Source organism: Hemicordylus capensis, chromosome 1 (assembly GCF_027244095.1).
Source record: "Hemicordylus capensis ecotype Gifberg chromosome 1, rHemCap1.1.pri, whole genome shotgun sequence".
Lineage (NCBI taxonomy): Eukaryota > Metazoa > Chordata > Lepidosauria > Squamata > Cordylidae > Hemicordylus > Hemicordylus capensis.
Genome location: NC_069657.1, coordinates 457927867 through 457954816, shown reverse-complemented (window position 1 = coordinate 457954816; position 26950 = coordinate 457927867). Strand labels below are relative to the sequence as shown.

At 64.2% G+C, this 26950-nt stretch overlaps 1 protein-coding gene across 4 annotated transcripts in view; it reads right to left on the bottom strand.

Annotated features, from left to right (window-relative positions):
* Window positions 1–26950, bottom strand: part of DNMT3A (DNA methyltransferase 3 alpha) — an 87024-nt gene that overhangs the window by 5422 nt on the left and 54652 nt on the right. For 3 of the 4 annotated variants that reach the window (XM_053250306.1, XM_053250321.1, XM_053250311.1), the window contains 13 exons: window positions 12553–12765; window positions 11448–11606; window positions 9417–9524; window positions 8873–9029; window positions 8485–8634; window positions 5011–5055; window positions 4036–4115; window positions 3038–3150; window positions 2735–2918; window positions 2390–2474; window positions 1927–2072; window positions 1739–1829; window positions 910–1058 (listed from right to left, as the gene is read on the bottom strand). In XM_053250306.1, the coding sequence (XP_053106281.1) occupies window positions 910–1058; window positions 1739–1829; window positions 1927–2072; window positions 2390–2474; window positions 2735–2918; window positions 3038–3150; window positions 4036–4115; window positions 5011–5055; window positions 8485–8634; window positions 8873–9029; window positions 9417–9524; window positions 11448–11606; window positions 12553–12765 (1680 nt within the window). Of the gene's footprint in view, window positions 1–909; window positions 1059–1738; window positions 1830–1926; window positions 2073–2389; window positions 2475–2734; window positions 2919–3037; window positions 3151–4035; window positions 4116–5010; window positions 5056–8484; window positions 8635–8872; window positions 9030–9416; window positions 9525–11447; window positions 11607–12552; window positions 12766–20479; window positions 20619–26950 lie in introns of those variants that run through there. The other variant, XM_053250331.1, reaches the window with a different exon arrangement.

The window sequence follows — 26950 nt, the reverse complement described above, 5'->3', positions numbered from 1 at the left end:
GGCTCTTTACTTTGGAAAAGAGGCGACTAAGGGGAGACAGGATCGAGGTGTATAAAATTATGCATGGGGTGGGGAGGGTGGGCAGAGAGGAATTTTCCTCCCTCTCTCACAGCACTAGAACCAGGGGTCACCCCGTGAACCGGGAGGCTGGGAAATTTAGGACCGACAAGAGGAAGTTCTTCTTCCCACAACGCATAGTTGATCTGTGGAATTCTCTGCAGCAAGACATGGTAACAGCCACCAGCTTGGATGGCTTCACAAAGGACTTCGATCTGCCCTCCATGAATGTGTCTACCAGTGGCTACCAGTCCTGATGGCTATCGGCTACCGCCGTGTTAAGAGGCAGGATGTCTCCGAATCCCAGGTTCAGGGGAGCAGGGGCAGGGGAATGGGCAGGACTTCATCTCCTGCTTGGGGGCTTCCCAGAGGCATCTGGTGGGCTGCTGTGGGAAACACAGCACTGGACTAGACGGGCCTCCTTGGGCCGGACACAGCAGGGTTGTTCTCAGCTGGGGACCCGAGGCCGAGAACTTGTGTGCTAGGGGGATATTTTGTTGGCTGGTTTCTGTTTCACTTCTTTATGACCCACCCTTATGTCAGGCCACGGAGCTTTACGGTGCTGGGTAAATCTAGGACACCAACATGTGCAAAGAGCCTGGACTGCCCCAAGAAAGGGCCAGCGCCCTCCAGTGGCAGGAGGGAGAGCAGAGTGCCAGAAAGACAAGCTCTGCCTTCAGGGGGCAAAACACAACCCGCCTCTTGTTCCCAGCAGCACCTGAGGCTGTGGCTCAGACCCCAGCAAGGCCTAAAGGCCACGGTCCCCTGCACGCCCGCCCCACAAGGTCTGCTGCTCTCCCACCCAGAGGCATCCCCCCAAGGACCGGCTTGGGGGAGGAGGCCCCGCCTCACCTCCAGGAAGCGCGAGATGTCTCTCTTGTCGCTGACGCCCATGGCCACCACGTTCTCAAAGAGCCAGAAGAAGGGCCGGTCGTCTCCCTCCTTGGGCCGGGCCTCGTGCAGGAGACGGTAGAACTCAAAGAAGAGCCGGCCCGTCCCCTCTGGGTGGGGAAAGCAAAGGCGGGGCAGGGGGCTCGTCAGCGACCCCAGGTGAGGGGTCTCTTGGCAAGCGGCCCCCAGCCAGGGAAGACCGCCTCCCTCCCAGAAGACGAACAGGTTGCCACACCTCAGTCAAGGGAGTCTTTCCAAGGCTCCCGAACCAAACGGGCATTCCTTCACACATTGGGAGTGTGTGAAGCTCCCGGGATAAAACTGGGGAAGCGGCCTTGATGCTTGGCACCCAAGGTGTAAAGGACCAAGGCACTCAGCCCTCCTTCCCCGCATGACTCTGGCCGACAAGGGGAGGTGGGAGTGCCTACTGGCCCCGCAGGCCCCGCCTGAAGCACCGCCCTGGCTGCTCCCTCCCCTCCCGGCTCTTTGCGGTGCAGAGCCCGCCCAAGGCTCAGGGGCCTCCCTCCTCGGAGCCCTCCGTTCCTTGGCTTGTGCCAGGCGGCTTCCTGGAGCAGGAGGTGAAGCAGCCGCCTCGCTGGGATGGGGCCTCTGCCATTAACGGGCATCCCGAGGGCAGCGGCCGTCACAGGGGCCAGCTGCCAGGCCCGCTGCCCGCTGCGGTGGGGGCCGTGTGGCCGTGGGCAGGAACGAGCCCAATGAGGCCTCGTGCTGTTTTCTCGGCAGGGGTGAGCTTGGAGGGTCAGCAGAGGTGGGGCTGGCTGGCACTTACCATAAAGGCCCTTCCTGGCAGGATTGACGATGGAGAGGTCGTTGCAAGGGCTCCCTCCAATCACCAAGTCGAAGGGGCCCCACTCCTGTATCTGTGGCACGGAAATGCAGCCGTCAGCGGCCAGAAGCCGGAGCGCCTAGGGCCAGCCCCAGAGGTCCTCCCCCCACCCCCGCCAGCACTCCACGTACGTGTTTCTGGGTGACGTTCCGGACGTCCCCAACATACATGATCTTGCCCTGGTGTCGGACCATCCCGACCGTGATCGAGTCTTCGCACACCTCGGATGCGATGTATCGGTCCACCTGGATGCCCAAGTCCTTCAGCACCAGCAGGCCTGGGAGCAAGCAGGGAGAGGCTGACCTCACAGCCAGGCAGGGCACAAGGCCCCCTGCCTGGGTTGGATCTGAAGCAAAGGGGCACATGCCTGCCATTGCGGAAGGGAAGGGAAGGCAAGAAGACCAGCCCTCAACCCAGCCCCGCCCCGCCCCCTTCTTAAGAATCCCACCCAGACTCTTCCGCTGGAGAGTTCCCCTCGGATCCCGCCCCCCACAACTGCTCCACAGGCGTGGGGGCTTGTGGCTCGCCAGCCCCCTTCCTGCATTCTGACCCACACACACTCGTCTTCTGTGGGCAGCAAAGGCTGCAGCTCACCTGTGGCAATGCCGTCAAACAGCGAGAGCACCCGGATGGGCTTCCTCTTCTCAGCAGGAACTGGAGGGTAGACCTTGGGGGGGTCCTGGACAAACACAGAGCCGCGTGAGGGGGGCGCAGGGCAGCCGGGCTCCACACAGTGGCGGAGAGGAGGAAGCCGCCCGCTGCCAGGGGTGGGCACCGCAGGCCCCCAAGGCAATCCCAGGGGCTAACTGGGGGAAAGAGGCGGCTTCCAGGAAGCCAAGCGAGCCACGGAGCTGCCCCTAGCAGCTGGGAATGTGCCCGGGCTGCCGTGTGGATCTGGACCCTTCCTCAGGGCAGGACGTCAAGGACCGCTGCACTCACAAACTCCTGGTCGTGGTTGTTGGCAAAAAACATCTGGAGGCGCGAGGGCCAGTCTTCCCGCCGCCGGAGCAGGCCGTAGATGCCCTTGTGGCCACACATGTAGCAGTTCCAGGGGTCCTCCTTGATGGCTGCCTGCGCGGCCCCCGGCCCCACCAGCAAGTCCACGCACTCCACGCAGAAGCACCTGCCAAGACGGCCAAGCGGTCAAGCCCGGGCTGCAGAGGGCAAGCAGAGGCCTCCAAAGAGAGCCCCAAGAGTGCAGCAGACAGATGGGGGGCACCCTCCCCCCTCCCCCCGGCTCACCTGCAGCAGTTGTTGTTCCCACACATGAGGACTTCTCGGCCACCGCAGCAGATAGTGCAGTAGGACTGGTAGCCGTCGTCGTCATACTGGTAGGCGCATTCCAAGAAGCAGTTCTGGGGAGCGGGGTGGGCAGGGGGTGAGGCGGGCCTGGCCAGGCCCTGTCGGCTCCCCCTGCCTCCCCCTCCCACCCCAGGCAACCTCCAGCGTCAAGGAAGAGAAGGGGCACCCACTTGCCCCCGGGTGGGCAGGAGCCATCTGTCCTAATTGGGGGGGGGCACTAAAGGAGGCACCACTGCCTCTCCTCCTTGGGTGTCGTTTTCTCCTCTCTTGCCCGCCCTGCCTGCCTGCAGGCCGGCCACTCGTCAGGTATTGCTGACCACCACAAGCCCTTTGGCCCGGCTCCTTCCTGGCCATTCTGCATGGAGGAGGCTTCCTCGGAAGATGCTCCTTCCGAGGCACGAGAAGCCACCCAAGAGCCGCTGCAGAGGGGAAGCCCAAGCCCTTCCCCTGCACAGCCGGCAGAGGAGCAGACAAGCACAGCCCTTCCTGCCCTGGGCCGGAGCACCCAGCCCCCAGCCCCACACGCCTCAGAGCAGAGTGCCGATCTCAGCATGTTCTGCCTTCGGGGCCTCTGGGGGAACCAGCAAAGAGCCAAAGCCAAGTGGGGCAAATCCCCCCGCCCCAAGCCAGAACTGCACCCCCCCCGCCCCACTCGGGTCTTCCTCCAAGGAACTGGTCCTGGTGGTGATACAAGAGCCAGACACGGGCCAAGGGCAACCGGTGGCTGCAGAGCGGTCGCCTCCTCTCCCCCGAGGAAGAGTCCGGCGCTTGGGCACAGAGTGTGAGCTGGGGGGGTGTGGGTCTGGGCCCCCTTTCTCAGCCCTTCCTTTGCCCTGGCTCTGCTCTCCAGATGCCCCCTTTCCCTGCCAGCCAGAGCACGTTCCCAGCCCCGGCTCCTTGCCTGCTCCCCACGCTCCGGCCTCCGCTCTGCTGCCTACCTTGCAGTTTTGGCACATGCCTCCATTGAAGAGAGGGTGTTCCAGGGTGACATTGAGGCTGCCACAGGAGATGCAGATATCTGGGAAAGGGAGAGTGGGAAGGAGAAGCAAGGGGGCCGGTCACCCCGGGGGCCTGGGAGAGGGGGCTTCCCTGTGCCCTGCCTTGCCACCGTCAGTAAGGGCACCTTTCAGCAATGCCCCTGCTCCCCACCATGGCTCATGAGGTGGCCACAGACTTGAACTGGAGTCTTCTGGCTGCAAAGCAGACACACACACACACACACACCCCAAACAGCCTAACACCTGGATTTCAAGGTGGCAGACACAACTTCAAGCAAGAATTTCAAACTAGCTGACCTCGTGCAGAGCATCTGCGCCCCTAGTTCTCCCTGTCTCTCCCCCCACCCCATTTCTCCCAGGCGGCCAGATAGCCTGGCTGACGTTTCTCCTCCCGGCTGCTTTTCCCAGCAGGCCAGCCCAGCCTTCATTCTGGCCGGCAGGAGGGCCGGAGTGCACCGCCCTCTCCCGCCCAGCGGACCAGGCTCTCTCTCCTCCTGGCTGTGCACCGCCCTCTCTGCCGCCACCATTTCCTTGCCGTACCCGTGGCTATCTGGCAACGGGTCGCGAACTCTCGCAAGAGCTGCCATACATGGGATTCGCCACGGGTACGTCTTGGAGAATTAAATATACAGAAGATAATATTAAAACAATCAATAAAACTCAGTAAAAACAATTTTAAAAGCATAAAATTTTAAAAACAGTTTCAACAAAACACATTTTAAAATAGTTTTGGCCACAGGCCTGAAAAAAAAAGGTGTCTTGTTTGATTTTTTTTTTTTGCGGGGGAGCTCTTCTATGGACAGGGAGCACCTTCCAAGGGGCTGGGGCAGCCGCAGAGGCGGCCAGAGGCACGATGCGGACACCCTTCTCCGTGGGGGGGGGGGGCGGGGGGCCCGTCTGCTTGCTCACACTCACCTTCAATGTTCCTGCATTTCTGCCGAACCTCATAAACAAGACGCTCTGGGAAGAGGAAAGGAGGCATTAGCGGAGTGTCGGGCAGGACACGGGGGGGTGGGGGGAGGCAGAAGACCCTCTACTCGCTCCAGCAAGCTCAGCCAGAGGACCGGAGACAAGCAGGGCCTGGCTGGCATTTGGGGGCAGCTGAAAAGGCCTGCCCCCTGGTCCTAGAAGGAAGCTCTGCAGCAACGGGGCAGCCCCATCTGCGACCCGGTCCCGGGTGAGATTCCGCTGGCTTACATATGGGTCTGCGTGGCTGCCGACCTAAGAGACCCCCCGCTCCCCCAACATTAATGTCGTGTTTCTTCAAGTCAATAATGTTATTATAGGTTCACAGACCTCCTTGAAAAGTCAAGCAAAGCTACAGTTCTATGAAATGTGATTAAAAGACAAGCAGCCCAACTAATGAGCTGGACGCCTCGTGGCCAGCCTTCCACGCTCCCTGCTCAAGGAAGGGGGCTTCCCCCACTCTGGCCGCTTGCTTGAAGCGGCTGCCATGACAGGAGGGGGGGAGGCCCCCCCAGCACCCCTCACCCGCTTGCGGCCTGTCACGTGGCCGGGGAGGGGCCTGGCCAGTCCAGCAGTGCGGGCCTCTTTCCGAGGGGGGCCCAGTGGCAGGTGGGGGGGTGGGAGGAGCCTGGCTGGAACTGGAGGGCTGCTGAGTTGTAATGGGGGGGGGGAGAGAGAGGAGGGTCCAGCGGTGCCCCCAAGGTGGGTGGAAGGGAGCCCTATGCCTTGCTTTGATGCAGGAGGGAGAGAGAGAGAGAGAGAGAGTCAGGCTCTCCCATCACCCCAGCTTGGCTCTGGTCTCTTTCTAGAGCGAGGAAGCAGGACGTGGCAGAAACTGCAGCACTCCCAGGAACCCAGAAGAGGCTCATCCTAACGAGCTGGGGCTGGCCGGGGGGCGGGCGGCATACCTAAGGAAGCGCAGCCGACTCTGCTTCCTGGCAGCAGCCTGGGCAGCTCCTCTCTCCCCTGAGCTGCCTGCAGGCCACCCATTCGCCAGGTAGAGCTGACAAATGGGTTCACCGTGCAGCTCTACCTGACCAATGCAAGCCTGCAGGCAGTGCAGCTCTCAGGCGGGGCGGGGGAGAGCCACCCGGGCTGCTGGGAAGCAGAGGCAGCTGCACCTCTGGCCCCCAGGATCACGAGGGCAAGCTGCCACTGCCGGAAGGGGGCCAGGAGCCTGCAACAGGGCCGAGAGGACGCTCCAGAGGGCGGCAGCACTCAGCCAGCTCCTCCCCAACCCTCCGCCCCCAGAAGCGGGTGGAAGGAGTATACCCAGGAGGAGGAGGAGGAAAGGAACCACCAAGTCCAGGAGGACGCCAGCATGGCTAACAAGCAGAGTCAGGGAAGCGAGAAAAGGGAAGAAGACTTCCTTCAGAAAACGGAAGTCCTGCCTAAACGAGGAGAACAGAAAGGAACATAAACTCTGGCAAAAGAAAGGAAAGGAGACAATAAGGGTTGCAAAAAGAGAGTTAGAGGAGCATATAGCTAGCAGTGTCAAGGGGAATAACAACCAGCAGCAGAAACCCTGCCAGGGAGGCGGCTGGACCCTCAGATGATGAGGATGTGGAAGGGATTATTAAGGAGGATCAGGAAAGGGCAGAGAAGCTGATTGAGTTCTTTGCATCTGTCTTCACGGCGGAGGATACTGACCATATAACCACTCCATAACTGAGCTCCTCAGGCTTGGAGGCTGTACGAGAAAGGATGCTCTAGACTGTCTTGAATAACTAAAAATGAATAAATCGCCAGGGCCAGTTGGCATCCAGCCACAAATTCTGAGGGAACTCAAATGGAAAATTGCAGATCTCCAAGCAAAAATATGTAACTTGTCCCTACAGTCAGGCTCTGTGCCGGAGGACTGGAAAGTAGCTAATGTAACTCCCATTTTCAAAAAGGGATCCAGGGGCGAAATTACAGACCAGTTAACTTAATGTCCATTCCAGGAAAACTGATGGAAAGCATCCTCAAGGATAAAATTGTCCAGCACTTAGAAGAACAGGCCCTCCTGGGGCAGAACCAGCATGGCTTCTGCAAAGGTAAACCTTGCCTCACGAATCCTTTGGAGTGCTTTGAGAGTGCAACAGGTGTGTGGATCAAGGTGATCTGGCTGATAAAGTATACTTGGACTTCCAAAAAGTGCTTGACAAAGTTCCCCACCAAAGGCTCTGGAGTAAACTTCGCAGTCATGGCACATAAGGGGACAGGTTCATGTGTGGATCGGTAAGGAAGCAGAGAGTAGGAATAAATGGACAGTGCTCTAAACGGGTCCCCCAGGGAGCGGTACAGGGGCCAGTGCTCTTTAACCTGTTCATAAATGATCTAGAAGTTTGGGCAAGCACCAAAATGGCCAGATTTGCAGATGACACTAAATTATTTAGTGTAGAGGAATCTAAAACAGATTGTGAATAATTCCAAAAGGATATCTCCAAACTGGGGGAGTGCGTGACAAAATGGCAAATGAGGTTCAGTGTTGGCAAGTATAACATGATAATTGGGGCCAAACCCCGCAGCTTCAAATATACACTGATGGGGTCTGAGCTGTCAGCGACTGACCAGCAGAGGGATCTTGGGGGGTGGGGGGGTGGACAGCTCATTCAAAGTGTCGACTCAATGTGGGGCAGCGGTGAAAGAGGCCAATTCCACGCTAGGGATCATTAGAAAGGGGATTGAAAATAAAACGGCTCATATTACAATGCCCTTATACAAAACTATGGTGCAGCCACACTTGGAGTCCTGCGTACAATTCTGGTCACCACATCTAAAAAAGGACATTGCAGAACTGGGAAAGGGGCAGAAGAGGACAACCCAGATGATCAGGGGCCTGGAGCACCTTCCTTATGAGGCAAGGCTACAAGACTAAAACGTCTGGGTTTTTTAGTTTAGAAAAAAGACAACTGCAGGGAGACATGACTAAGGTGTATAACATTATGCATGGAGTACAGAGAGTGGAAAGAGAGAAATGTCTCTCCCTCTCTCACAACACTAGAACCAGGGCTCATCCCACGAAAAGGTCAGGAAACCTAGGAACAACAAAAGGAAGTACTTTCTCACACAGCGCATACTTAACCTGTGGAATTCTCTGCCACAAGACATGGTGACAGCCACGGCTTTAAAAGGGCCTTAGACAAAGTCATGGAGGACAAGTCTATCAGTGGCTACTAGTCTGGTGGCTATGGGCCACTTCTCGCCTCAGAGGCACGAAGATGCCTCTCCATCCCAGGGGCAGCAAGGGAGCCGCAGCAGGCGAGGGGGCATCATGCACTCCGCTCTTGCCTGTGGGCTTCTCAAGAGGCGCCTGGTGGGCCACTGTGGGCAACAGGACGCTGGGCCAGACAGTCCTTGGGCCTGATCCAGCAGAGCTGTTCTTGCGAAGGAAAAGGAAGATGTGGCGTGCGCCCCCCCTGCCCCCCGGCACGGACGTACCTCGGGTGCGCTCATCAATGATCTCCTTGACCTTGGGCTTCTCTGCCGTATTTTTCCGCGGCTTTTTGGCTGGCGGGGGAGGGGCATAGGCAGCCGCTTCGGGCTCCACCCACATCTCCGTGTAAACTTCTTTGTAGGGGTTGCGTTCCTCTGGGGTGCCAGACACGGGTGCGTCAGTGGGGGAAGGGAGCTGGGGGAGCCGGGGGTGGGGGAGTGCCTCGTGTGGCATGCCCCCCCTTCATCTCACCAGCCCATTGGCTGAGCACCAGGACGGGGGGGGGGCGCGTGGGGAGGGGGGCCGACCTGTGCCCCGCAGGGCCTCGGGCTCCCATGGGCAGACCCCACCGCCAAGGCCAGGAGCCAGAGGCCCCTCATCCGGCCCCCTCACCTTCAGGGGGCTCCAGGCCCTTGGGGCCCGAAGGCTGGAACCCCCCCAGGGCCCACTCGATCATCTGCTTGTTCTGGATCTCCACCACTTTGGACGTGTCTGATTCGTCGTTCTCTGGGCAGGAGGGGAAGATCTTGCCCGCCCTGCTGCTGGCCACCTGCAGGGGGAGCAGAAGCACCCGCCGGTGAGTGACCCCCCCCCCCACCCGGGGAGGCTGGGATGCTCTCAGGCCCTGACCCCCCACCGCGGTTTGGGAGGGGGCTGCCCCCCACCCCCTCCTTCTGGGGCTGACACAACCAGAGAAGGGACGTGGCTGGGCGAGTGGGAGACGGGTTCTGCCTTCCCTCCAGGACCCAGCTTGGCTCGCTTGCACGAGACCCGCCACGACTTTAGCCCCACGGCCCTTCCGGCTCTCTCTGTGTGTGGGGCACCGGTGTTCCGGGCCGGTCTCTCCTTGCCCGCGAGCCGACCGAGGCCTCGCTGCATGGGCCCCACACCCTCCTCCCTCGCAGACCGGGGGAGGGGGGGGGCAGGCGGGGCTTACCTGCAGCACTTCGTAGATGGCCTTGCGGTACATGGGCTGCTTGTTGTACGTGGCCTGGTGGAAGGCGCTGGAGAAGGAGCTGAGCGGGAGCAGCTTCTCCACACAGACCTGCCCAGAACAGAGAGAGCGGATGCAATGCGCAGCCTCCGACCCGGCTGCTGGGCTGGTGCTGACCCTCCCGAGGGGACTCTCGGCCCCCTGGGGTCACTGAGCCGGGGGGTGGGGTGGGGGGGCCCTAGGGGTTCTGCTGGCAGGGACTCCCCCCCCCCCCAGTGTGCATGTGTCAAAAACGGTTCTTTTGCTCCAGGCCTGATGGTCTCGGGGAGTCACGAGGGCTTTATTTAGCTGCCGCCACCACCAAAGCTTCCTTTTGCTCCACAGATGCTTTAAGCGGCCCTGATGCTTCCCTCACGAAAGAGACTTGGAAGCCCCTTCTTTGCACGGCCACATCTGCAAGCAGTCAAGGGCAAAGGCCACCTCCACAGGCCCCCCCCCCCCCCGGAGCGAAGCTGCTCCATGCACACAACTCAAGGGCCAGGAGCCGCTGGATCGTGGGCTCAGCAAAAAGTGGCCATCCAGTGCCAGCAGCCCTATTTCTAGGATGTGAATTATGCACGAAGCTGCCTCCTGTGGAGTCAGACCCTCGGTCCATCCAGCTCACCTGCATCTGCTCTGACGGGCAGCAGCCCTCCAAGGTCTTGCAGAGAAAAGGGTCTTTCCCGGCCCTCGTCGGAAATGCCATCCGGGGCTGACCTTGGGACTCTCTGTATGGAGAGCGGGGGCTCGGGGGGGGGGGCCCTGAGCTACAGCCTCCCCCGCCCTGCAGACATCTTTCTGATTCAGCCATCTCAACAAGATCAGCCGGCAAAACGCTCCCGTCTCAAGGCTGGGCTCGGCCCTTGGTGGCTTCCGCTGTGTTCCTAAGCGGGTCCCGGGACGCCTTGGGAAAAGGGAGCCACCCCCTCACCCCTCTAACCCGAGACCGCAGCGTCATCCCATGAAATGGAGTGGCCGGAGTCAGGCCCAACAAAAGGAAATCCTTTCGCACCCGACAGCATTAGTTCATGGAATTTATCAGCTTTTAAATTTTAAATTGGTTTTAACGCTTTAATTTTGTTTTAATCTGTGTTTTATTGTAAACCGCTGTGAGCTTTGGGTGGTATATAAATATGTTAAACAGATAAATTTAATTAGATAAATGGTTTAAATTTTTTAATGCTGGTATTAAATGATTTTAATGTTGATGTTTTTAATGTTTAAATGATTTTAATTGCTTAATTGATCTAGTTTTGATTTTAACTGTTAAACTGATTTTATTTGCTGTAAACGGCCCTGGACCATTTTGGAGGGACGGTATACGTCAAGCAAGCAAGCCAGCCAGCAACTTTGCCGCCACAAAATATGGGTGATGGCCATTTGCTTAGAGGGCCTTAAAAGGGGATAAGGCAAACTCATGGGGCGGGGGGAGGCCTCTCAGTGGTTCTGAGTTATGGCCACCTGGTGCAGCCTCCATGCTCAGAGGCAGTCTACCTCTCAATACCAATGGCTTGCAGGGGGGGGGGGGGAGGAGGGTAGCAATGCTTTCCTGCCTTGCTTGTGGCCTTCCTGGAGGCACCTGGGAACAGGAGGCTGGGCGGGATGGACCTCTGGCCTGACCCAGCAGCCAGGCTCTTCCCGCGCCCGGCCATGGGACCCAGCCTGCCACAGGGATCGCTGGAACAAGCTCCCGGATGCAGCAGAGAGAAGGGAGAGGCCCTCGCAAGGCTGGCGTGTAGCACAGTCTGGGGGGCCTGCCCACGGCCTGTGCTCCCGAGCAAGAGCGGCCGTCCCTCCTCCTCTGAGCATCCTCGTGGGCGCTGGGGCCATCCTGCTCAGGACTCAGAGCGGGCTGGCTCTGGACCCGGCTGAGCCACAGCAGGACCCCACCAGGTCTGTCCGCACCACTGGCTGCTTCTGGCGGAGGAGGCCTGGCCAAGCGCGCTCCCCCGCCAGGGGTGAGTTGGAGGAAGCCCCCGCCCCCCCGCCACTCACCACCGAGAACTTCCCGTCTCCAAACCACATGACCCAGCGGGTGCCCTCCGCAGCTCGGCTCCGGCCCGTCATCCACCAGGAAACAATGCGGCCCGGCCACCACGAAAAGCCACGCAGCTTCCCCCAGACCAGCTCCCCGATCCCAAAGCCCCGGCCGTCCTGCGGGGGGGAGAAGAGGCAGCAGCGGGTCACAGGCAGGCCTGCCCCACACGCAGGGAGGGCCGGCCTGGGTGGAGACGGGGCCCTGGGCAGGAGAGGCAGCAGCGCCTGCCTCCCAGAGAGAGCCAGGCCTCTGCCCAACCCGCCTCTCGGCCCCTGGCTTGCACTCTGCCCCCAGCTCAAGGTTCTGGTCCCCAGTGAGCACCTGGCCCCCTCAGCCTGCCCCTCCCCTCTCGCCTCCCCCGTGGGCTCCTCCCCTGCCCCCCGCCCCCCCCCCCAGCCCCTTCTCACACCCTCCAGGCTGGGCAGAGCCCGGGACCTGCTTCGCCCAAACTCTTCCTCACGATTCATCTGCCCAGCCCATCCTGTACGTGGAACGCCTGGCGTGTGGCTCTGGCCACGTGGCGGGAAAGCAGCCCGGGGGGCGCAGGGCAGCCTCTCCCGTGGTGCTGGGGAAAGGTACTCTGGCCCAGCCAGCGGAAGCAGAATCCAGAAGAGGCCCAGGAGGCCTCCGGAGCGGAGGGCCCAGCAGCTGCCCCGGGGAGAGCCGGGGGGGGGGGGTCAGCTGGCGGGAGGGGCAGGCAAGGCTTCTCCCAGGAAGCTGCCAGATACGGAGTCAGACCCTTGCTCCATCTTGCTCAGGACGGTCTGCACAGGCTGGCAGCGGCTTCTCCCAGGCTGCAGGCCGGAGTCTCTCCCAGCCCGATCTTGGAGATGCTGCTGCCAGGGAGGGGACTGGGGACGTTTTTGCTCTTCCCAGAGCGGCCCCATTATCCCCTGAGGGGGAGATCTTCCAGGGCTCACATGTGGCCTCCCATTCAAATGCAACCAGGGCGGACCCTGCTTAGCTAAGGGGACAAGTCCTGCTGGCAACCACCAGACCGGCTCTCCTCCTTGGCAAGGAGGGGTCCGCGGCGCGGGGAGGGGGGCGGGGAGCGCCACTCACCTCGTACTCCGGCTCATCGTCGGCTGACTTGGACATGCCCTTGTCCACGGCATCGGGCCCCACGGGTTCTGGAGTGGTGGCCACGTTGGGAGAGGCCGGGTCGGTGGGCTGCTGGGAGGCGGGTGGGCTGGCCTCTTCCTCCTTCTGGGGCTCGCTCCGGGGCGTCTCCTCCACGGCATTCATCCCGGCAATGACCTTGGCCTTCTTCTCAGCCTGCAGAGAGAGCCGACAGGATTGGGATGGCCAAGCCCCACGGAGGGCTGCACTGCCAATGCCCCACACATTCTGGGGCACAGCAGCCTCCTGCTAGAGAGCCTGCCTGGTCTGCCCAGCAAATCCCACCCCCCCCCGGGACACACAGCCGGCCAGACCCAGGAGGCCGGGGTGCAACGAGGCTGGAGTGGGCCCAGAGACACAAAACGGGCCCCTCGCTGATACACACACACTTCACATGGGACTGGCCTCTGGGGGGCCCCTCGAGGCGTGGGGGCCCCCAGGCAGCCGCCTCCCCTTGCCTCATGGTAGCTACGCCCCTGCCAGGAGGGCCCTTCCAATCTGTGCCGCAGCCTTTGGATGCCCGGGCAGCTCTTCCTCTTTCTGGCGGGGGCCGCATCCAGAATCAGCCCCGCGCCTTCCATTCCTGCGGCAGCATTTGCTTTCAGTAGCCCTGTGAGGGAGGCCACTAGCGCTCCCATTGCACAGATGGGGGAACTGAGGCCCGGAGAGCTGGCTTGCCCAAGGCATCCCGCCCGGAGCCCATAGTGGTGGTGGTGGTGGGGGGTCTGTCCCTGGCCCTCCCTCGAGACCCGTCCTCTGCGCTTGGGCTTCCAGCGGGTGAGCTGCGCCAGCTCTTCTTCTTCCACAGGCAGGCGGGGGGGGGAGCAGCAGCCGTGGGGGAGCCAGGCATGACCAAAAGGGAGCTGGCCCCCAAGGTGCAGAACTGGGCTGCAGGTGGGCTCCAAGGCGGAAGAGTGCCGCTCTAGCCATTAGACCACACTGCCCCCTGCGTCACAGTGGAAGGCTCACGCCACGCGGGGGTCTCTCCAGGATCCCGGCCAGGAAGAAGCACGGCCCCTCACTGCCCCCCGCAAGGCCAGGAGCTGGGCAGAGCAGCTGGGGGGGGCGGGCCGTGTTCCCTCCCACAGGGATCCCCAGGTGATGCTGCTGACTCCCAGAAGCCCCCCAGCAAGAGCCATCAGAGCTGGGCATTCTGGGAGTGGTAGTCAGCAGCACCAGCTGGGAACCCCTGTGGGAGGGAACGCTGGCAGGGGCAGAGATGAGCGCCCAATGCCTGAAGGGCTGCCACCCAGCAGCAGCCGCCACCTTCGCCTGCGGCAGGGCTTGAGCCCCAGGAGGGTGGGGACGACACGGAAGCCGGCTTGGGCTAGGCATCAGTGGGGGGGGGGGCTCCTGGCGGCCCTGGCCCAGCCGGGCTCCCGCAGGGGCGGCTCCCCTTGGCGGGAGGCCCCCAAACAGAGGCCAGACGCTCGCCTGTCCGAGGAGGAGCCGCTGGCAGCAGACTCCTGCCCGGAGCCGCTTCCTCCCAGGCCCCTTCCGGCCTCCCTGCACAGGGATGCACCGGGGAGTCCCACAGACAACAGGAGGGGTACCCCCACACCCAAGCCTTGTCCCCCCGAAGGAGCCCAGCCGTGGAGCCAGTTACCCCCCCCCAGCAGAGGCCGCATCCTTCCCACCGTGCCCGGCATGGGGCTCTGGACCAAGATCTCAGCGCCTCCTTCCGCCACAGAGCCATCCCTCCGGTCTACGTGCACAAATCTGCCTGGCCAGGAGTTCCCTGGACCCCACACTCCTTGGGGAGGCCGTGGGAGCCGTCTCTGACCCGACGCAACCCCAGCTGCTTGGCCAGGGCCCAGATCCGTGCCCAGCCCTGCCTCCTTGCCTTCCGTTTTGTGTAGCCGACGCACAGCCCACGACCAGCGCCAGGCCTGCTTTCCAGATCAATGGCCACCCCGGTGCCAAGGGCGGCCCCGCCTGCCGCCCCCATCCATCCCAAGAGGGGAGGGAGCCAAACAGCCCCATGGGGCCGTCGAGGGCCAAGGCAGCTGGAGACCTGCACCCAGGGGCCCTCAAGGGCCACGTGGCGGGCCTGGAGGAGCCCTCCCGGCTCGGGCTGCCCTGGCACTCTCCGAGAGCACCCCTGCCCACCACTCCTCGCCACGTTCAGGGTGCACCGAGAAAGGCATTCTCAGCAGCTGCCCCACAGGTCTGCCACCTCCTGGAGGCCCCCACGGGTGGCCCCCAGAGGTCACTGCAGCCCCAAGACAACTCGCACCCGGCTGGGGCAGCTGCAGCCCCTTCGGACGCTCCTGCGCGCAGCCCACACCAGCCTCTGCCAACTCCCCACAACGGGAGGAGCACACGGCGGGGGGGGGGGGGCTGCGAAGGCAGAGCAGGGCCTTCTTTCTGCCGGAGGGCTCACCGCCAGGCCCCAGCTGGACCGGATGCAAAATGCGTGCGCAGGTCACAAAACACTCCCCCCCCCCGCGCCCGGTGGGCATGCGCCAACCCATGTCTCTGCTGTGGCGCCTCCTCCTAGAAGACTTGCCTCCCGGGTGGCCGGGCAGAGACACGCCCAGCCCCAAGCAGCAGCAGCAGCAGGGCAGGGGAGGGCGAGATGCCCGGAGGGATGTGCTGGCTGGGGGTCAGCTGCCAGCTGGGGCCCTGTGTGGGTCAGACTGGAGGAAGGGGTGCCTGGGGGAGGGAGGCCACGGGGCTCTGGGCCGGGCGCTCAGGAGACCCGGGGGGGGGGCAGCTCCGAGGGGAGCCAGTGCCCGGAGGAGCCCGTCTCTCGCCCCAAGGCGCACTCGGCCTGCTGCCACGCTTCCCTGCAGGTCAGAGCGGCCCCTCCGGGCCCTCGGAAGGAGCCCTCCGGGAGTTGCGGTGAAACTGCACCCGCAGCACCCGCGAGCGACTTCGCCTGGGTGTCGGCCAGTGAGGGAGCAGCCAGGCTCGGGGCGGGAGCGCGTCTGTGTGTGTGTACAGGCACCGTCTCAGCGGGAGGCTTGCAAGAGGAGGGGGCCCCTTGCCCGACACAGGGCTCCCCAGCCCCCCCCCCCCCGGAAAAACGCCCCCGCCCATTCGGAAAAGACAGAGGCACCCCCCCCCGCTGAAGTGTGTCCTGGGCAGCAGCAAGACAGGGCCAGCGGGAGGCCCCTGCGGGGGTCTCTGGAGAGCGGGGGCCCAGGAGAAGCCAGCCCGGCTTGCCCCACAGGGGCTCTGCCAGCACAAAGCCAGCCTGGCAGGAATGCCGAGAAGCTCCGTCCGGGGCTCTCTCTTCCCAAGGGAGCCGGGGCAGGGCGCCACACACAACACACACACACACAACCACCCTGCGGGGTAGGCAAGGCCGGCTGGAGCTAAGCAGCCGGTGCGCTGCCTCCCTCCAGGGCCAACCCTCCTCGCCAGAGGACTGTGCTTGCATCTGGGGAAATCCCCTGGTGACACCTACAGTATGGTACAGTAGTGAGTGCGTTGGACTAGGACCAGAGAGAGCCGAGTTCGAATCCCCATTCAGCCGTGGAACTCACGGGGTGATCCTGGGCCAGTCATGGATCTCTCAGCCTAACCTACCTCACAGGGTTGTTGTGAGGAGAAACAGAACCATGTGCACCATGGGGTATTTCCCCCCTAAAGCTGTAGCTGCAGCAATGGGGAAAGTCTGCACCAGGTCAACTTCTGCCTGTCATGCCGCTTCTGCCAGGAAAAGCGATGCAACCCACTGAGTGGGAGGCACCAGCACCCGAGGAAGAAGAAACAGGAGGAACCAGAGAGCCCCTGGCTGGAAAAGGGCCCCGGGGAGCTGGAGGAGTCCTCTGCAACCGCAGGCCCCACATCACGAGGAAACCACACACACACACACCCCCTGCGCACACAGCAGTGTCCCTGGTCTGCTTCCGTGCCCTGCGGAGGGATCAACCACACCAGCAACTTCTCTGCCAACGTTTTGCAGGATGAGGCCCCTCCCAGCAAGGTCACAAGGCCTTGGAGCTGCGAGCGCTGCGAGCTCAACTGCGCATGTGCTTGGTGCGCGCATGTGTGCACACAGACACCCACGCCACGCAGCCAGAGACTCTGGCCACAGGTGCCTTACTAGCAGGGCCGGGCACCGCGGGTGAGCAGAGAGCACGGAGAGGGGCAGCATTGGGCCGGGCAACCGAGGCCCTGGAGGAAAACGCCACAGCCGGAGCCCAGTTCCTTGCACAGGCCAGGATGGGGACGGGAGCGCCAGGGGGTGGCCCAGAGAGGGCTTGGTGCTTCCAGGCAGGGCTTCCCTCGCCGCCCCCCCCCCCGTGGTTGGACTTCAACTCCCATAATCCTCCAAAGGCCACTGAGGGCAGGGATGGTGGGAGCTGGGAGTCCTGTGCAACCGGGGGGGGGGGGCCCACCTGGAGGAGGCCGGCTTCAGGGCCTGGGGGGGGGGGGACAAGTGCCCAATTCCCTGGGCACAAGGGAGCCCTGCCCAGACAGCCCGGGACGTCTGTGGGCCTGAAGAGCGAGGCTGGGCCAGGCGGAGGCTGAGCCGCTCAGGGTGCAGAGACACCCCGGAGGGCTGGAGGCAAGCAGCCCCCCCCCGAATCCGAGGGATGCCCGGCCCAATGAAGGAGCCGGGGGGGGGGGGAGGCGTCACTCCTTCCCAGGGGCGGATGGGGGGCACACAGTGGGGCCTTCCTGCCAGAGCAGCCTCTCTGCTCAGTTTCGGGGGGTGTGTGTGTTTGGGGCCCCGCAACGCCCCGTGTGTGCAGGTGGGAGAAGCACCCCCACCCCACTGGCAGCTGTGACAAAAGCAGCCCCGGTTGCAGGGGGCGCCCGCTGAAGCCGGAGGGCCCCTTCTCCGGGCTCACCCCTTCCCCGCCTCGCCTGCTCCTTATCGGCACAACACGCCACCCCCCCGGCCATCACTCTGGGTTGCAGCAGCAAGGCAATGAGCCGCACAGCTCGTTGTCCCGGATCGTAGCGTGGAAGCAGGATGAACTGTCCCCTTTGCTAAGCAGGGCCCACCCTGGCCTGCATCTGAATGGGAGACGGCCTGCATGAGAGAGTCCCCTCGGGGATAATGGGGCCGCTCTGGGGAGAGCATCAGAAGGCCCCCAGTCCCCTCCCTGGCAGCAGCATCTCCAACGAGAGAGGGCGGAGTGAGACTCCTGCCTGCAACCTCTTGGAGAAGCCGCTGCCAGTCTGTGAAGACAACACTGAGTGCGAGATAGACCGATGGCCTGACTCAGTCTGTGGCAGCTTCCTATGAGCCTCCACTTGCATCCAAGGGCCACAAACAACATCCAGCCGAGGAGCTGCCCACGGGCACCAGAATCAACAGCCCACCGCTGGGGCCAGGAAGGAACACGGCGCTGCCCCTGGGGCTTTGCAAGGGGGTGGCATCTCCCCCCAGCTGAAGCCACCCGGACCCCTTTCCTAGCTGGTGTGTTGGCTCCTGCCGGGAGGCCCCAAACCCACATGGCCCAGCCTAGGCCTCAGGGAAAGGGGTCCAGGGCGGCGAGGAGGGCTCTCGCCAGGCCCTTGACAAGCACCCCCCTTCAAAGCCCGCCTGCTGAGCTTTTGACCTTTCCCTTCTGAACCTCCAAGGAAGGGCTGGTTCGGATGAGGCCTTCACAAGGTGCTCTGGTGAGACCAAGGTCGCCTGCTGGGGTTATGGCTGTCTCTGTGGCTCACGGCCTTCTTGGGCCCACAGTCGTCTCCGATTCCAGCATCAGTTCAGGTTTCAGATAGACACTGACTGCATGGGGAGGTTCATCAGGCTGAAGTCCTCTTGGGTCAAAATGCATCTCTTTTATGTATTGAGTTTCTATACCACCTAATACAGAACTCTCTAGGTGGTGTGCAGATTAGGTTTCTCTCCAGTACAAAGGAAGTACTGGAGTCAAGACTGGTCCAAACGCACCGGAGGTTTGTGTGTGTGTGTGTGTGCCCAAGAAGGCCGCTCAGGGGGCTCCTCTCTCCCCCGCCTCGCCTGAGAGCTGCACTGCCTGCAGGCTGGCCATGCGTCCGGTAGAGCTGGGTGGTTAACCATGCAGCGCTGCTCGATGAATGGGCAGCCAGCAGGCAGCGCTGCTCTCAGGTGGGGGCTAGGAGGGAGGGAGGCAGGCAGGCAGGCCCCCCCCAAGCTGCCTCCAGTCCTTGGGTGCCCCCCCCGGGCGTGTTAGGACCTGCCACTACTGCTTCTAGGGCCACCTGGCCAGAAAGGGGAGGAGCCAAAATCGTGCCACCCCTGCGTGGGGGTTCATGCGGATGGCTGCAGGGTGGGGCGTGGCAGCCGGGAGGGGGTCCTTCAAACCAGTGCTTTCCCCAGAAGCGTGTAAACCCCAACTAGCTCCCCACCCACTCAGCCAGGGGCAAGGGGGCCCAGCTGGGAAGGGGAAGAGTGGGCTCAGCTGGCCCCAGTAGCAGGGAGTCCCAGATGCTACTGACGCCAACTCCCATCATCCCCAGCCGAAGGCCACTGCAGCTGGGGATGCTGGGACTTGGGACGCCACGACATCTGGGAGTCCCTGCCACGGGGACACTGATGCCCCCGCGCCCCCCGCCCCCAGAAAGAAGGGAGGAGCTGCAGCAGCCGTCTGCTGGCAGGCTCCTTGGCAAGGGCTCCCGTCTCCTTGGCTGGGAAAAGCATGCCTGGCCGGCGGACCAGGGGCTGGACGGAGCACAGCGTGGCCCCCCCCCTGCAGGGAAGCACCACCCGGCGCCAGATGCATTGCTGGGGCCGCCCCCCCCCCGCCACTTGGCAGAGAAGGCCGACACTCCGGTGACCCACGGATGGAAGGCTCCAACTGGAGCAGGGAGGGAGGGTGACCCCCCGCCCTCCCCCCGGCCAGTGCTAGATCCCGGACCGAGGGCTGCATTGCTGGAAGCCCACCACACAAGAGGCCCCCTTGGGAGGGGAGGCAGCAACCTCCCTGGCCCTGAGCTGCGGGTGCGAATCAAGCCCCGCCCCGGCGGCCAAGCCGGCCCTCCGCCAGCCTCAGTGGCCTCAGCTGCACAATGGAGAGAGCGGCCCAGCAAGAGCAGCCCCCGCAGCCGCTTCCTGGGGGGGCCACCCCTGAGCTGCTCCCTCGCAGAGGCCAGTTCCGCCACGTGGGGCGGGAGGGGAGCCTTCCAGCCCCCTCGCCAGGCCCAGCCTCCCACCGGGCCCCCTGGCTTCCCTGCAGGCCTGCTCTGCCCAAAGGGCCCCCAGGCCCCATCCAGGGCTGCTGCAGCTGCACTCCTGGCTCCAGAGGGAGGGGGCTTCCAGGTATCTCGCCCCCCCCCCAACTACAATTTCTCCATAAAGCTGGCAGGCCTGCAGGGAAGCAGAGCATGGCGGGGGTGTGGGGGCGTCCAGGTGGGAAAGAAGGCAGCCCGAGGAAGCCCCCCCCAAGCGCTTCAGGGGCTGGGGGGTGTCTTCCCCCTCTGTGCAAAATGGAGGGCTGACAGCTCTGGGGTGCGGGGGGCAGCCACTTGGGCCTGGCGTCCCCCTCTCTGCCACAGCCTGAGCTCACTGCCCCCCTTCCTCGCCCCCCCCCAGCATGCATGGAAGGACTGGAGGCGAGGAGTCCCCAGGGCATCTCCCCACCTCCACTTCTGAAAACTTCTGCGGGGGGACAAGGCCCCCGCCCCCTCCCCCAAGAAAAGAAACTTTTGGAGGGAGTTGGGGTTCCCCGACCCGGCCCCCCAGCAAGGACTGAGGCCCAGGCAGGCACCCAGACCCTCTTTTGAAGGGGGGGGAGGGACCAGGAGGAGTTTCTCTCCCCCCCCCCCCACGCGCGGCAAAGTTTTCTCTGCAGCCCAACAAGCGCTTCGCTCCGGAGCGGCGCCGGGTGCAGAGGAGACCCCCCCGGCCCTCCCCCCGCCTGCCCTCTTTGCAAATGGGTCGGGGGGCGCAGACCCCCCACCCACCCCCTCCCTCCCTCCGTACCTGCCCGCATGTCCCGGCGTCGCAGCAGCCGCGGTCCTGCCGCCGAGGGGGCTGGAGGGGCGGGGGGGCCGCGGGGGAGGGAGGGGGGGAGGGAGGGAGGGGGCTGCGCCGCCGAGGTCCTTTGTCTGGGAAACTCCGGCGCACGTGACTCCGGGCGGCGCTGCTGGTTGGCTGCGAGGCGAGGACGGCGGCGGGGGGAGCGCAGAGGTGACGGGGGCCCCCGAATGTTTGCAAGGGGGAGGGGCGAGGCACGGAGCAAGCGCTCGGAGCCTCCCACCCCCCCCCCCGCGGGGGCCCCTGCGCTGCCTTTCCCGGGCGGGGGGGGCCCTCCTTGGACACCCGAAGCGCTCTCCGGATCCAGGCCCTGCCCAGCCCGTTCACACCGGACTCCGGGTCAGAGGGCGGGACGGAGGCAGCAGCAGCAGCAGGCGCGAGTTTCCCGCCCCTGGCCGCACGTCGGGTCTTCCCGGCCCCCCAGCTGCAGAATCGGGGGGTGCCGCACCAAGGGGGGGGGGCACGTGCAACCCTGGCCTGCAGGCTGATGCTCGCCTTAGCCCCCCCCCCCATACTGGGGACCGGACAAAGAGTTCCCCCCCCCCCGGCCCGCGCCGGTCCCGTCTCCAGAAAGGGCGCGCTGCCCCCGGAGCCCCCCCGGCCTCGACCAAGCAAGCCCCCCAAGTTGAACCAAGAGCCCAAAAGCAGCCCCGCCCCGCGCAAGTGACCTCCCCAGGCGGGCCTCCTGGCGCGGCGCGGGGCAAAGGGGGACCCCGGGGACCCCTCCCTCCCTGGCGGGCGCTTCGGCCACTTAAAGGGCTAAATCTCGAGGGGGCTCCCAAGAGGCGCCCCTGGCCAGACGCCACTTGGCCCCCTGCTAGGAAACCAGCCTCCAATGCTGCCGCCACCCCCAACAAAGCAGCGCAGCCCGGAAAGGCTGCAGGAGCCCCCGCCCCGCAGCGCCATGCCGGGCCCCCTGAGGTTGCCAGACTACAACTCCCATCATCCCCTGCCCCCGCGGTGCAACTGGAGAACTGGAGCTCAGGGGGGCGAGGCGGGGAGGAAAACCTCACGAAGACTGGGGCGGACAGAATGCAACCCCCCCCCCCCGCCCTGAACAAGACGACACCCATCTCTGGGCAGCAGCCTCCGCGCTGGTACGACGACCCTGCACAGCAGCCGAGCCCCCCCCCCCCGCGCCCTTACAGTAGAGCCGGCGGCAACTTCAGGGCTCCGGGCGGTCACCCTACAAATGCAGCCCCCTCTCACTTTCTACAAGAGTGACTCCGGAGGCTGGTTTCAACCTCTCACCCCACCAGCAGGCTCAGACTGGCCCACAGGGCATATTCCCGGTGCGCCCCATCCAAGGGGCGCCCCTGCGCCCTGCCACACTCAGCAAGCAGCAGTGAATACTCCCACCCTGGAGCACCCATGATTCTGCTCAAAACCCGGTGCCCTCCCCACATACATTCCCCTGCCCTCTCAGGGCCCTCAGTCCAGCCCTGCCCACAAGGCCAGGAGTGGGGGCAGACCGAGTCCTTCCCTGGCACTGCCCCCCGCCCCCCCCACAAGCCCGGGCAGGCGTGCGAACCACTCACAAGCAGCAGGGCCAGCAACACCTTGCCAGCCCCCCTCTCTGGCCCTGGAGGGGAATCTCAATGGACCAAGTAAACCAACACCAGTTAAATAATGGGGTGCCGGGGGGGGGGGAGCAGCAACCTAGGCCCTGCCCTCAGAAAGGTGACCACCAAGGGCTCCCCCAGCGGTAGGGCCCCCAGGCCCCTGCTGCTTGGAAGGGCACCTGAAAGAAGGCCCAAAGAGCCCCGTTTCCTTGGTCCCGTGCCTGAGCCTGCAGCAGGTGGGAAAGCGGGTGGGGTGGCCGAGGAGAGGCCTGAAGAGCCTGTGGCACTCACGGCCACGGCAGCTGCCTCCTCCAACCCGGCCGCACCTTCTCTGGAAGAGGGTGCAGGAGGACTCTCTGGCCCAGCTGACAGACACCCAGGACGCCCATGCCCGGCCCATGCCGTAGCCAGAGCCCACCTCCAGGCAGGGCTCAGGAGGACGCTTCGCTCCCCGGAGCCCCCAGGAGCTGCTGCCAGCCCGAGCAGACAAGCCTGCATGAGACGGACCACGGAGTGACTCGGGGGCGGGGCGGGCAGGCAGCCTCAGCCAGACTTGGCAGACGGCAGTTCTTGGGGGCTCCAAGGGCTGCTCCTCCGCTAGGCATGGAGACCCTGCGCTCAGTGCTGCCCCCCTGCAGGAGTGGCTGCTCCCCAGGGGCCCTGGTGCAGTTCATGGCACCGCAGTGCAGCTCTCGGGAGGGGGGAGGCCCACCTGGACCGCTTCCTTGGGCGCCCCCGGCTTGTGAGGACGAGCCGCTCCTGCCTCTCTGCTCCCCCAAACCACTTAGCTCCCTACTGCGTCCGCAGCTGAAAGAGGAGCCCGCTTGCCAAGCCGCCTCCCCACCCCCGGGCGGGGCCTCCTCGCCTGCAGCCCCAGGAGCAAGCCCCATGCGGCAGAGGGCGCCCACATGAGCCCAGCTGGCTTCCAGACAGCCCACCTCGGACCATGAACCAAGCCCCCCCCCCCCGCCTTCCTGGAGAAGTGGCGTTTCCAAGAGGGTTAGCCCAGCCCTCCAGCTGAGCCGGCCCCCCCCCCCGGCGCATCACACAAATGCTGCCTCTGCCCAATCAGGCGCCAGAGAGAGAGAGAGAGAGAGAGCCTCCTGCGGCCCCCGCCCCCCAGGACGTGCCACAAGTCCCGGAAGACCCACCACACAACCCCCTCCTCCCTCTTCTGCATTCCTTCTCGCCCTGGGATTTGGCCAGTTGCGGTTCAAGGGGGCCCAAACAGAAGGTGGGGTAGTCCTTGCTGACCTGTGGCACAGCGGGCTGCATGCCCCCAAGCTCTCCCCTGCATGCAGGAAGGGCTTTGGGCAGAGCCTGCGGCCAGGCATCCTGACCGGGCAGGCAGGCAGGCAGACCTCCGCTGCTCTAGGCCCTCGGGGTGGCCGCACACTGCTCTGCCGAGGAGGCTTGTGCTGCGAGGAGGAGGAGGAGGCTGCCTTCCAGGCCACGGGGGCACTGTGAACCGGCCCCCGAGGCAGGGGGCTGCAGCAGCCCCCCCCCCTGATGAGCAGCCCCCCCCTGCAAGGTGTGAAGAGGCCAATCCTGCATTCCTGCCAAGGTCTCATTTGCACCGGCTCCAGGGCAAATCCTAATGAGCGGGGCGGGGGGGGGGGTCCCAAAGGAGGCAGCTGGGGCTGTGCCTCTCTCTCTCCCCCTCCCCCTGCCCCATTAACCATGCAGCTCTACCTGTGGGGGGGCAGCCCCCCCCCAGCCCCTGCCTTCTGCTGCCAGGCCGGGCTATAAATAGCCGGTGAGCAGAGAGACCTGTTGCCAAGGGAGACACGCACAGCAGGGAGGCAACAAGGAAGAGCCGGGGAGGGAGGAAGCGGGAGGGGGCAGCGGGGGGGGGGACTCCCTTGGTTGGGATCCCCCCTCCCCCTCCCTGCAGGCAGCAGGTCATGCACGCACACACACACACACACACCTGGCCCTCTCCAACCCTGGAGAGATGGGAGCAGCTGTCCCCCCCCCCAATGCACACGCCAGGTGCCCCCGGGGGGGGGGCAAGGCCTGCTTGCGGGGGCTTGCCTTCCTCCTCCTCCTCCTCGCTGGACCACCCCCCTGAATTGCATGGGGCGCGTGGGCTGCTGCTCTGGACGGCGGCCTCTCCACACAGCTCTCCCTGCTGCTCTGCGGCCATCGGGAGGAACAGCCCACCCCCGCGCCCCCCGCCATGAAGGGGACTGTGCCAGCAGGAGGGCGCTGGGCTGCCCATCCTCTTGGGGCGAGCCCTTTCTCTCTCTCTCTCCCTGTGGGCCAGGGTTAGGGTCTGCCCAGACCGGCCCAGCCTCCATCATGGCCCCACATCCCGGAGAGAGGGTGAGGCTTGAAGCCCGGAGCCCAACCCAGTCTAGGGAGATTATGGGAATGCAAGGGGAGCTCCTGGCTGAAGGGGCAGGAGGAGAGCTGGGCTGCGGGGAGCCAGCAGGACGGGCCCCCTTTGCTAAGCAGGGCCCGCCCCAGCTTGCATCTGAGTGGGAGACTAGAGGTGTGAGATTCCCCTCAAGAGGATGGAGCCGCCACTCTGGGAAGAGCATCAGAGGTTCCCAGTCGCTTCCCTGGCAGCAGCAGCAGCGTCTCCAACAAGACAGGGCTGAGAGAGACGCCTGCCTGCAACCTCTTGGAGAAGCCGCTGCCAGTCTGGGTAGACAACACTGAGCGAGATGGACCCAGGGTCGGACTCTGTAGATGGCAGCTTCCTATGGACGGGCTGGCAGAGAGGCACATGCTTGGAGCAACATGGCACCCAAGCACCGACCCTGCGAGGGACGCCCTCCTCGAGGGTGTGTTGCAGACCCTGGGGGCGGCTCAGCTTCACTGACCAGCCCCCCGAGCACCAACGCCTCACAGCGCACGAGTCTGCCCCCCCCCCCGCCCGGATCCGAGCACCGGCTCTGCCAGAGCTGCCCGCCAGGGCCACGGGGCTGTGGGGCACCCATGTGGGCTGCTTGTGGTTGGCACAGGAAGGAGGGGCTGCCGAGGGCCCTCCACACGCACTCTCCCTCTGTCCCAGGAGAGCCGGGGGAGCCAGCAGCCCAGGCAGGGCAGACCCCACCCTGGGAGGGGGCCCTCGGCAGGCCGGCCGGACCAGGAGAGCCACAGCCGCGGCAGGCAAGAGGAGCTGCAGACAACTCGGGGGGGGGGGGTGGGGGGCCGGGGATGGGACAGATGGACACGAGCCCACACCTCGCATGTAGGCCAAGCCCTGCTTCTTACTGCAGCTGCCCAGCAAAACCGTGCACACTCGGAGAGGAGGTGTGAGGACTGGCAGCCACTGACCGGTTTCAAAAGATCAGCTCCGTGCCCCTCGCTTGTAACACAGACCCTTCGCCACAAGGACAGCACAGCACCCGGCGGGGGGGGGGGGGGCCCTCTCCTTGCTTCTCCCTCCCGGGCTGAGGGGGGCCAGGGCTGCTGCGCTCTCTGGGGGGGACAGGGGGCTGCCCCTTCCTCCCTCCTTCACGGCCCTCCATGTCCTTCCTCCCCTCTTCCTCCCCAGCAGCCAAATTCTCCTGGAGTTCAGAAGCTTGGGAGGAGGCACATTCCTGCACCCCCTGCTGCTCTCCTGCCACGGAGGACTCTGCCCTCCCCTGGCTCTTTGGGCAAGTCGGTCCCTTGGCTCCTGCCCACCCCTCCTCGAGAAGATCCAGGTTGCGAAGGCCCCTTCAGAAGACCCGGCTTCCCACTGGGGGGGCGAGCGCAAGCAGGGCCTGGAGGCCAACAGCCGCTGGGCTTCTGGGCTTCCACCCCCCCGTTGGCTAACAGCCAACGATAGAGACCCCTCCTCCATGAATTAACTGGCCAAAGCTAAGGAAACTAGTGGCCGCTGTGGGTGAACACAGGAGCCCCCAGCACAGAGTCCAGCCCACTCCCACCCCCACTGGCCAGCCGCTCCGCTTAGCTGCAGCCCCCCAGAGTCCAGCCCGGCTTCCGGCTCTGCAGGTCCTTGATGGGTGGGGCTGCCGGGACTGAGCTGTGGGGGACACCCCCCCGAGCTTGACTGTCACCTCGCAGGCCCCCTTGCAGGCCAGCTGGTTCGCGGGGCCCTCTCCGGCACCCTGAGCCCCCTCCCCTCCTCCTCCTCCACCTGTGCTTGTTGCCAGGCCCAGAGACCGGGGAGAGGGGCAGACCTTGCTAATTTTAGCCGGCCACTAAAACGCCAGCTGACTGGCCCGAGCAAGCCAGCCGCTCCAGCCGCTGGAGGGGGAGCCAGGGGTGCTCTCCGGGCTGTGCGGAAGCCGTGCTTCTGCAAGGGCACCGGAAAGCAGCAGAAGCCAGCCCTGGCCACAGGACCCAGCTTGCGCTCCGAGGAAGGCGCCAGTTCTCGGCCTGCAGGTCTCCGAGTGCGGCTTTGCATCCTGCAGGCTGAGAGGCTGGAGGTCTTGCGGGGGGGGGGGGGGGAGATCTGCAGGGGCGGGTGGGGCTGGGGGCGGGGCTTCGGAATCCGGCAGAGCTCTTTGCCCCGCCCCACGTGCAGAATAAAGGCGACCAGATGAGATCTCGTGCAACTATTCTCTATCGCTTGAATAGTGTGCACAGGTTGCAGGATGTGGTTGATCTTGGCACAGAACTTGGATTCACTCCAGTTCAGCACCAGGCCCACCCAGACTCTGCGTCCCCTCCCCACAAAGGTGGGCCCTGGGCTGCTGCAATCAGAGCGGTGTCTGGCTAACTCTCCAAGGCGGAGCTTTTCCTGCGCAACTCCCTCCCCGCCAGGCAGGGTGGGCTCTGCAGCAGGACCCTGCGCAACCGTCCAGCTGCTGTCGCCACGGATGGCCCGGGATTCCTCTGGCACGTCCACTGGGAATCTGCAACCCAGCTGGGGATAAGGGAAGGTGGGGCTCAGGTG